This window comes from Beta vulgaris, chromosome 2 (assembly GCF_026745355.1).
Source record: "Beta vulgaris subsp. vulgaris cultivar EL10 chromosome 2, EL10.2, whole genome shotgun sequence".
NCBI lineage: Eukaryota > Viridiplantae > Streptophyta > Magnoliopsida > Caryophyllales > Amaranthaceae > Beta > Beta vulgaris.
This window is the reverse complement of record NC_079203.1, coordinates 46,260,769-46,271,444: the sequence shown is the minus strand read 5'-3', so window position 1 is coordinate 46,271,444 and position 10,676 is coordinate 46,260,769. Positions and strand designations below refer to the sequence as shown.

Sequence of the window (10,676 nt, the reverse complement as noted above, 5' to 3'; positions counted from 1 at the left end):
TGGTGGTCAATATGGCAGTGATTGTGTTGGCAGTGGTGAAGATGGTCTGGTGGTGGCAATGGTAGTTGAATGGTGCGTGGTCAGTTTTACCTCACTTTCTCTCTTCTCAGAAGCCTAATCATACTGTCAAAGGACCAACTCAACCAAAAGTTTAAGTTGATGGTTGGAGTCCCAAGAATAGATTTATACTCTATCACACCCCTTCATGCGTGAGCATATTGGGCTTGAAGTGTGGATGCAGCACATGCCTCCATCATACATGACGCCAAATATTCTACTTAGAAATGAGAGGTGGATGAGATTTGAACTCGTGACCTTTATGTCAAGTTGGCTCTAATACTATATCAAAGGATAAACTCAACCAAAAGTTTAAGTTGATAGTTGGAATCCCAAGAATAGATTTATATTCTAGCACACATACCCCTAATACTCCATATATAAAGAAAAACTCCCTAGAAGTCTGTGCCCTTCAAAATTGTTGTTCTGATTTCGTTACGTAGGAAGTACTTAAGATAAATTCCTTAGAAGGACTATACTTTATAAGATAAATTCCTTCAAAAGTATATAAGACATAGAGAACTTAGAAGGACTATACTTTATAAGATAAATTCCTTCATCCCCACCATAATGATAAATTAGGTTTTGTTCCTGCTTAACTTAAACAATCTGGGTTTAGTCTAAAAGTTGACAATTTCTGATGCCCTTGTTGATGCTTTGATAATAAAATTTAATTTAACAATAATGGGGAATCCTTAAAATTAAAGTAAAAGAGTGGTTCACAACTTCACACTGTTGCAAATCGATTATAGATAATGCAACATGATCACTTCGCCTTCATCTCGCAACACTGCTATTTAAATAACACATCCTCTTGTTCATCTTCCACACACTCAAGCTCGAAACATCAAATATTTCCTAAGTACTGTTAGTAGTTTTTGAGTGGGGAATATGGCAAAGCTTCACAGGGTGGAAGGGCAAATAGAGCTCAAGTGTGAAGCTGACAAGTACTTTGATGTTTGGGCTCACAAAATGTACCTTATTCAAAATATGTGCCCAGATAAAGTTCAGAAACCTGTGCTGCTTGAGGGGGCCTGGAATAAAGTTGGTGCTCTAGTTAGTGGGAATTATGTTATCAGTAAGTTTTCTTTTTCTCTCTTTAGCAATTATTACTTTTTTTTTATGTTTTAATTACAACATTTTGACAATTTATGAATTAACTAGCTAACTTTCATCGGAAATATTGACTCTTCTATGAACATATGGTATAATGTTTTAGATATTGTTCGATTTATCTTAATGTATTTTAGTACTCAAAGTTGAAGATTGACAAACTTACACATAAATCAAAATATTTCAACTACTCCCTCCGTCTTTTTTTATTTGCTACAAGCACTTTTTCACAAAGACCAAGGAGGGAGTGGGGACCATTGACATAAATGAAATTAACAAAAAAACAAATAGGTAAATTGTGGGACCTATGTATTATATATGGAAACATTTACAAAATCAAGAAGGGAGTGTGTTGAGATATTTTAGGCATCTTCCCTAGGGTTTGTTATGATTCTATCTTATCTTGTATTCCTATCTTTTAGGAAGATTTACTATCTTTTGTATGAGGCTCCCTACTATATTATGGGATGCATTTACACGTGAGAATCAATAACAACAACTCTTCTGCCTCTCTTTTCTATTCTATCATGGTATCAAAGCAGGTTCTGCAAACCATCATCACACCCTAAATTTTTTTTTCTCTCAAACATTTTTCGGCATGGCTGGCGAGGATGCTCCTCCGCCACCGCCACCCAAAATCGATTCATCATCACCTTTTTATCTCGGCCCCCAAGATCGGCCTGGTGATTTTATCACTCCTACCCGCCTTCGTCATGATAATTATGCGGATTGGGCTTCTGACATTCATCTTGCGCTGGTTGCACGACGCAAATTTGGCTTCGTCGACGGCAGTATATCGGCGCCTATTGCACCATGTACCGACAGTGATTGGCAAACTATTCATGCCATGCTCGTCTCCTGGATCACCAACACCATCACCCCTGAGGTAAAAAGTACATTAACTAAATTTCGTGATTGTAAACGTTTATGGGATCATCTTCGTCAACGTTTTTCTGTTGTTAATGGCCCTCGCATTCAACAAATTAAATCCTCTATTGCTCGTTGTGAACAAACTCGTAACATGTCAATTTCCACATATTTCGGCCAATTGAATGTCTTATGGGAAGAGCTTTCTCTTCTTGAACCTATTATCACATGTTCTTGTTGTTCTAATTGTACTGCTGGTGATCTTCACAGTCAACGTCGTGAAACCTCTAGATTGCATGAATTTTTAATGGGCTTGAATTCTGATTTGTATGCCAATTTGCGCTCAAATATTTTATCTATGGATCCCTTGCCAACCCTTGATCGCGCCTATCATCTTGCCATACAAGATGAACGGGTTCGGCCCTCCTTATCCGCCCCTCTTGACAAGCCGGCAGAGGCTCTCGGATTCAATGTTCGTGGTCCCGCCCCTGCTGGCCGTGGATCCTCCAAACCAGTGTGTGGTCAATGTCACAAGCCGGGTCATGACACATTATCTTGTTGGGCTCATCTTACCTGCACTCATTGTAAAAAGAAGGGTCACGGGGCCTCTCATTGTTACGAATTACATGGTTATCCGCCCGAACGTACCAAAGGATCGGGCCGCGGCAAACCCCCTGCTCGAGCCAATGCCGTGGCTGCTGGTTCTATTGGCGCGGCTTCCAGCACCTCATCTGCCCCTTCCGCCGTCACGGACAGCAGCTCTCCTTCGTCTCTATTCAGCCCTGACCAGTGGAAGGCTCTAGCGGGCCTCTTTGGTAATACTTCTGTGTCTTCTAACAGATTGAACGGTACGTTTGATAACTCTTTGTGGATTATAGATACTGGTGCTACTCACCATGTCACTGGTATTAGTTCTTGGTTATTTGATGTACAATATAATGATTGTCCGGTTGGCCTTCCCAATGGGTCTTCTGTTGTTTCCACCATGGTTGGTTCTGTTTGCCTAACGTCTCATATCACTCTTAAGAATGTTCTTTTTGTTCCAAATTTGAACTGCAATTTACTTTCTGTGTCGCAACTTAGCGATGATTTACAGTGTGACGTTCAATTTACATCTTCTATGTGTGTCATACAGGACCCCATGAAGGCGCTGATTGGAACGGGGATTAGGAAGGATGGCTTATATTATTTTTCCGGCCCTGATTCTATCCATCATGTCTCTACTTCTTCTCCCTCATCGCTTATGGAGCTCTGGCATTGCCGCATGGGTCATCCATCTGAAAAAGTCGTAAAACTGCTCCCTCCTCTATGTAATCATAAGGGTCACTTAGATCCAAATTGTGAGATTTGTTTTCGTTCTAAACATTCTAGACACAAATTTCCCTCTAGTGATACTCGTGCTTCTCGTATCTTTGAAAAAATTCATTGTGAACTGTGGGGCCATATCGGCATGTTTCTTCTAGTGGTGCACGTTATTTTTTAACCATAGTTGATGATTATTCTAGGGCTGTATGGACATATCTTTTGATTGATAAATTGGAAGTGTTTGCTATTTTCATGTCCTTGTTGCTATGGTTATCGCCAGTTTTCTCAACCATTAAAATTGTTCAAAGTGATAACGGCACTGAATTCAATTGCTTACTTGAGTATTTTTCGGCCACTGGCATCTTTTTCAAACTTCCTGTGTGGGTACTCCAGAACAAAATGGGAGGGTAGAACGAAAACATCAACACATTCTAAATGTAGCCCGTGCCTTGCGTTTTCAAGCTCACTTACCTATCTATTTTTGGGGGAATCTATTCTTGCTGCTGCTCATCTTATTAATCGCACTCCCTCTCTCTTACTTAATGGCAAGTCTCCTTTTGAATGCTTATTTGGTCGAATTCCTGCATATGATGCTATACGTGTCTTTGGTTGTCTTGCTTTTGCTCATAACCAAAAAACCAAAGGGGACAAATTTGCAAGTCGCAGCCGTAAGTGTGTGTTTTTGGGCTATCCTTTTGGTAAAAAGGGGTGGAAATTGTATGATCTTGACACTCGTGAATTTTTTGTGTCTAGAGATGTTAAGTTCTTTGAGGCTACTTTTCCGTTTCTATCTCCTGAAGATGTCAATATTGCTCCCCAAGAAATGTTTCCTGACCCCCCTTACATTCACTATGACTTTGATGAATATGATTCTCCACCAAATCCGTCTCCTGCAGCTCCACAAAATTCCCCTTCCACCACCATCCAAAAATCGGCTCCCCTGCTCAGCCCACTGCTCCACAAAATTCTTCACCTACTCCACACCATTCGGCCCAAACACCACAAAAATCGGCCCAACCCCCCACACCTCCTGCTTCTGCTTCGCGTGCCCAGCCACAAAATGATGCGCCAGCCCAGCCCACATCTCCAGCCGCTTCCCCTTCCGGCCCAACACCTGTATCCCCATCACTCTCGCTTGGGCCCCCTGTGCTGACCCGTCTTCTTCTTCGACGCGGCGCACATTTCTTCTCCCTCTGATCCGATGGTCCCCCTCTTCCCCACGGCCTTAGGACGTGGGCTTCGTGCCAAAATTCCCTCCACTCGACTTCGAGATCACATCACCAATGCCGTCAGTGCTCCTAATATAAGCTCGTCTCATCCTTCTCTCTCTTCCACTCATCCTTCAGGTACTCCTTATCCCCTGACTCACTATGTAAATTGTAACAATTACTCTGTGAATTACAGAAAGTTTCTTGCAGCTCTTATTTCTGAACAGGAACCACGTTCTTTCAAAGAGGCTATGAAACATGACGGCTGGCGGGCCTCCATGCAACAGGAGATCCGGGCCCTTGAGGACAATGGTACTTGGACGCTTGAGCCCCTTCCTCGGGCAAGCATGCTTTGGGTAGCCAGTGGGTGTACCGCATCAAATATCATTCAGATGGACGAATTGAACGTCTCAAGTCCCGTTTAGTTGTCTTTGGCAATCATCAGCAGGCTGGCATTGATTATACAGAGACTTTTGCTCCAGTAGCCAAGATGACTACAGTTCGGGTTTTTCTTGCTATTGCTGCCTCCAAGAATTGGGAGCTTCACCAGATGGATGTACATAATGCTTTTCTACATGGTGATCTTGATGAGGAGGTTTATATGAAGCTTCCTCCTGGCTTTGCTCGTTCTGATCCTAACCTTGTGTGTCGCTTGCGTAAATCTTTATATGGGTTAAAACAGGCTCCTCGATGTTGGTTTGCGAAATTGGTCACGGCTTTGAAAGGTTATGGTTTCTCACAATCCTATTCTGATTACTCTTTATTCACCTTTACCCGTGGCACTGTTCAGATTAATGTGTTGGTTTATTTTGATGATCTCATTATTTCTGGGAATGATTCCGCTGCGTTAACTTTGTTCAAAGCATATCTTAGTGATTGTTTTAAAATGAAGGATTTGGGGGCGCTCAAATATTTTTTGGGCATTGAGGTTGCTCGTAGTTCATCTGGGCTATTTCTTTGTCAACGCAAGTATACTCTTGATATCATTTCTGAGGTTGGTCTGTTAGGCGCCAAACCATGTGGTTCTCCTATGGAGCAGAATCACGCTCTTGACATGATGAGGGTCCCTTATTTGATGATCCTGAGCGCTATCGTCGTCTGGTGGGTCGACTTATATATCGGGTTGTTACTCATCCTGATCTTGCTTATTCGGTGCATATCCTGTCCCAGTTTCTTCAGGCCCCTCATGTGGCTCATTGGGATGCTGCCGTGCGCATTGTGCGCTACCTAAAGGGCACCCCTGGTCAGGGTGTTCTCTTCGGGCTGATAGTAATCTTTCTTTCAGGGTTGGTGTGATTCTGATTGGGCTGCCTGTCCCATTACGCGACGCTCCTTGTCTGGTTGGCTTGTCTTCCTGGGGGGTTCTCCTATTTCCTGGAAGACTAAGAAACAACACACTGTTTCTCTTTCCTCTGCTGAGGCCGAGTATCGTTCTATGATGGCCATTACATGTGAGCTTAAGTGGCTCAAGGGACTTCTTTTGAGTCTCGGCATCCAGCATCCTCAGGCCATTGCTCTTTTCTGTGATAGTCAGTCTGCCATTCATATTGCAAATAATCCGGTGTTTCATGAACGCACCAAGCATATTGAGGTTGATTGCCATTTTGTTCGAGATGCTATCAAGGATGGTTTGATTGCTCCCTCCTATGTTCCTACTTCTGCCCAATCGGCTGACATTTTCACCAAGGCGCTTGGCAAGTCCCAATTTGATCTTCTGATGTCCAAGTTGGGCATCTTTTCTCCACATGCTCCAATTTGAGGGGGGGGTGTTGAGATATTTTAGGCATCTTCCCTAGGGTTTGTTATGATTCTATCTTATCTTGTATTCCTATCTTTTAGGAAGATTTACTATCTTTCGTATGAGGCTCCCTACTATATTATGGGATGCATTTACATGTGAGAATCAATAACAACAACTCTTCTGCCTCTCTTTTCTATTCTATCAGAGTGATGGCAAATTTGTAAATAAAGTGTGAGACCTATGTACTATATATGAAAATATTTGCAAATGTAGCAAATAAATTGAAACACCCCTAAATGGCAAAATGTAGCAAATAAAAAAAGACGGAGGGAGTAATAAATAGAGGAAGTAAGGCCCCATGTGATGTATTTTCAAAAATGAAAAGAAAAATGAGCTTCCATAGGCTGATGCTAGGCATTGAATCTATCGATGCTACAAGTCTACAACTATCGCACTACTGACTAGTGACTACGTTATGACAATAATGACAGTTTTGGGTGGAACTAGTGATTACTACATTATCACAATAAATGACAATAGTGACTAGGAAAAATGGGAAGTCTATTAAAGAACGGATGAGTATATTAATATACTTCCTCCGTTTTTTTTAGATGTTACACTTTCTATTTTAGGAAATTTTAAATTAGATGTTACACTTTTATTTTGGGTAATAATTTCTCTCTATCTCTCTATCTCTCTCCTATGACATGTTCACATGAGACCCTTTTGTTTTTCATTCTCTCTATCTCTCTCCTCTCCAAAAATCACCTAGGAGTCCGTGATTTGAAAAGTGTAACATCTAATAAAAAACGGAGGAAGTATGTAATTTTTTTGAAAAAGATTCATATGCTGATTTATATGAATGATAATGTTTGTGCGTTCTTAAGTTTGTCTCTCTTAATGTATATCACTTAAAAAAAAAATGTGTTGAAGTTATAATAGAGATGAGAGGGGGGAATGAAAAAGTAATATATAAACTGATGACAATTGCATTCATTCCATTTAATAAACTAAGAGATACACGATAGAGGTGATTATGGGCCGGGCCGAGGCAAAAAATATTTGCCCATTGGCCGAGTCTGGCTTAAATTCGGGTCGAATTTTTGTGCCCAAAGCCCGCTATTTCGGGCCTGAATTAGCGGACTTTTGCGGGCTAAAACGGGTCAGGCCAAAAAATAGACTAAAAAGTCATTTTTGAGTTGCCCAAAAACGGGCCAGGCCAAAATAATCACCTTTAATACACGACAATTAATAGGAAACCAAAAAATAACAAATGAAGCTATAATGTAGGAAAACACCAATGATCACATGATCATCGATCATGCCTAATAAAGATACCCACTAAGAATCCTAATAATAAGCTAGCTAGGAATTTTGAATCAGTCAACTCAACTAACAATATGATCATACGCTAGAATACTTCATATAACTGTAGGAAATTGGAAGGGAAATTCTAAAGATAAGATGTGGATTTCGCACTGCAGATGAAATTGGTGAAAAAGCAACCCTCAAGGCAAGGATGAATGAGATAGATGAAAAGGGCATGTCAGTGAGGTACAGTTATCATGATGGATTTATCATGGAGAAATACTACAAAAGCTTGACCTCCAAGGTGCAAGCAATCCCAAAAGGTAAGGGTTGCATTGTCAAGTGGAGCTTCGAGTATGAGAAGATGAAGGAAGATGCTCCTGATGCAAATGTGTATGTTGATTTTATGCTTGCCATGTCCAAAGATATGTGTGCTTATCTTTGCAAGGCCTAATGACTAGCCAATATACTGCCATGCATGCATGCATCCTGTTGCACCCTAGATATGGCGATTACTAAGTCATGCAAGTATGCAACTAGTTTGGTTATTTACTCATTTATAAATAAATTGCTCGTGTATCAGCTGGTCTTAAGAGAAAATGGTTACTGGTTATTGGAATGTCATTGTAGGTGTTTCAATTAATGGTTTATGTATTATTATTCTATATTTGTTTATGTTAAGGGTATATATTATCTATTTCCTCTGTTTTTTTCTAGTTGCAATAATTTTATTTGATAATGAACTCGTTCATCTAAAAAGGAATACTTTTAAATAGCATGGAGACCCGCTATATAAATTCGCTAGCCTTCTATGCACACGATGCATGCGTGGATTATTTTGACAATTATTCTTAAATTTCATCTATATGTAATTTTGAAGGATGATATATATAATCATCATCATTAGTACTCATTAGTAAATTATCACTTTGTATAATTACAAAATATAAAAATTACTTGATGAAGAAGTTGTTTCAATAGGAAAGCAAAGAAAGAAGATTGTATTTAGTGTTCATAAATTGTAATACGGATTTAGATATAAAGTTCTATTGTCAAATCAAATTTGTGAAAGATTTTTCTTTTGTTTGATTGATTATTTTGTTCTCTATGTCAAAATTTCTTTGAAGGTTTTTATGTCAAGTTGTTTTGTTATTGTTTAATTTGTGAGAAATGTTCTGAAACTTCTGTTTTGATTGCATAGATGGATTAAAAAAAACACATATGATAGGATGCAAGGGCATTGAATTGACATAATTGACCTTGTCATTTATTATTTACTGTAATTTTAAATAAATACCACATACACTTGTTTTGGCTTATATAATAGAGATGAACTTATTTTAAAAAAATAATCATTATATATTTATCCTAAAAATTATAATGATAAAATTATCTTAACTGACACAGATAAGAACTACGATTCCAAAAAAATATAAGTACAAATTATACTAACTGACACACACGATAATTATTGACTCCTGAAAATTAAAAAGATATGATTATCCTCTTTATTTTCTCGGTATTTTTATGACTTTTTAATCGATGTTGGTATTGTTGTGCATTTAAAGGATTAGGTAGAATCAAAATTTTACGTCTTTGATTTTGTAATTGATTTGAATATTGCTTTTAGTTATGTTAATTTATTCTTCAAGGAGAAACTTCTCCTTTCACTACACATATTTTTATGATAATTTATTTTACCAACTTTGAACTTCCTTTGATATTCATACTTCCTTTGATAATTTTTATGATAACAAGCCTCTCCTCGACTTATATAATAGAGATCATTGCATTCGAGATTGTATTTCTTGGAATAATATGGATGCTGTTAGAAAGCTACTTTGGCAGGTGGCTAAGAAAGAGGATGTGTAACTGGTAGAATAATTGCTTATTATTGTTGCGATCATTAAGTGGATTATTGCGACGGTTTTTGGCTGTGCAATAATTAAGGGCGCAACAATAGATAATTAACCTATTGCTGTATTTTTTGACCGCGTCAATAGGACAAGATATTGTTGCGGTTCCTGGCCAAAATCGCGGATATATATTACACCTATTGTTGCGGTTGTAGCCCAAAACCGCAGCAATATGTACTAATATAAGTAAAAAAAATCTCTTTTCCATCAAATTTTAAAGAAAATACATCCCTAGCTAGCTAGTATTTACCACTGATTTAAACCTAGTTTTTTGTTTATAATATTATTGAAGTTGAAATAGGTATAAATAAATCAAAAATATTAATTATTCCCTTTATTTTAAGCATCTTTCTATTTACTGTAGCAATAGAAACTAGGTAAGGAGGAGAAAAAGTGTGTGAAAGTGGTTCTTTTTTATTTATTTAAATAGGAGAGAATAGGAGTGTGAAAGTGATTGTGAGAGAGTGTGAAACTAGAGAATATTTATGGTACACCCAGGTGTACCATGCTCATGTTACACCTAAGACTATTTTCTCCAAATGAGCAAAATGAACGAATGAGCAAATGTGCAAAATGAGCGAATGAGCAAATGAGCAAAATGAACAAATGAACAAATGAACAAATTAAAATGAACAAATGAGCAAACATTTCTACTCATTTAAGAAAATGAGCAAACACTTTTATTACAAAATGAGCAAATGATGAGTAAATGAGCAAAATGCCCATATGAGCAAATTTGTTGTCAAATGAGCACCTGAAGTTCTAATTTACTACAAAAATACCCCTAGGTGTATCATGCTCATGGTACAACCGGGTGTACCATGAGTGAACTCTGTGAAACTATGTGGGTGCAACAAGTGGAGTAAAGTAGTATGGGAAGAGAACAAAATTTTACCAAATAAGGAATAAAGTAGAAATAGGAAGAAGATTTTTAAACCAAGGTATGCACATACTTAATGAAAAGTAGTAAGATCCTTAGAAGACTGAGGAAGCAAACATAAATTTTGATCAAACAAAATTCTCATTTGGCAAAATCACGATCTTTGTGGATGAAATATTTCTGCACGATAACTTAGCTTCCTACATCGCTCTTTCGATGTAAGTAGTATGTAACATTCCTTTACTGAACTTCTATACGTCGCCCAACAATTACTTAAAATC

The 10,676-nt window shown here is 38.4% G+C and overlaps 1 protein-coding gene across 1 annotated transcript; it reads left to right on the top strand.

The window, feature by feature from the left end:
- The first annotated feature begins 871 nt into the window (after positions 1-871).
- Positions 872-8,242, top strand: LOC104906387 (kirola). The gene is made up of 2 exons (XM_057393108.1): positions 872-1,135; positions 7,776-8,242. The coding sequence occupies exons 1-2, from the start codon at positions 949-951 to the stop codon at positions 8,051-8,053; spliced, it is 465 nt and encodes a 154-aa protein (XP_057249091.1). The 5' UTR covers positions 872-948; the 3' UTR covers positions 8,054-8,242.
- Positions 8,243-10,676: the final 2,434 nt, after the last annotated feature.

Coding starts and splice junctions, on each gene's coding strand:
- LOC104906387 (XM_057393108.1), top strand. CDS start 949: ATGGCAAAGCTTCACAGGGTGGAAGGGCAAATAGAGCTCAAGTGTGAA. Junction 1,136..7,775: donor TAGTGGGAATTATGTTATCA/GTAAGTTTTCTT, acceptor TTCGCACTGCAG/ATGAAATTGGTGAAAAAGCA.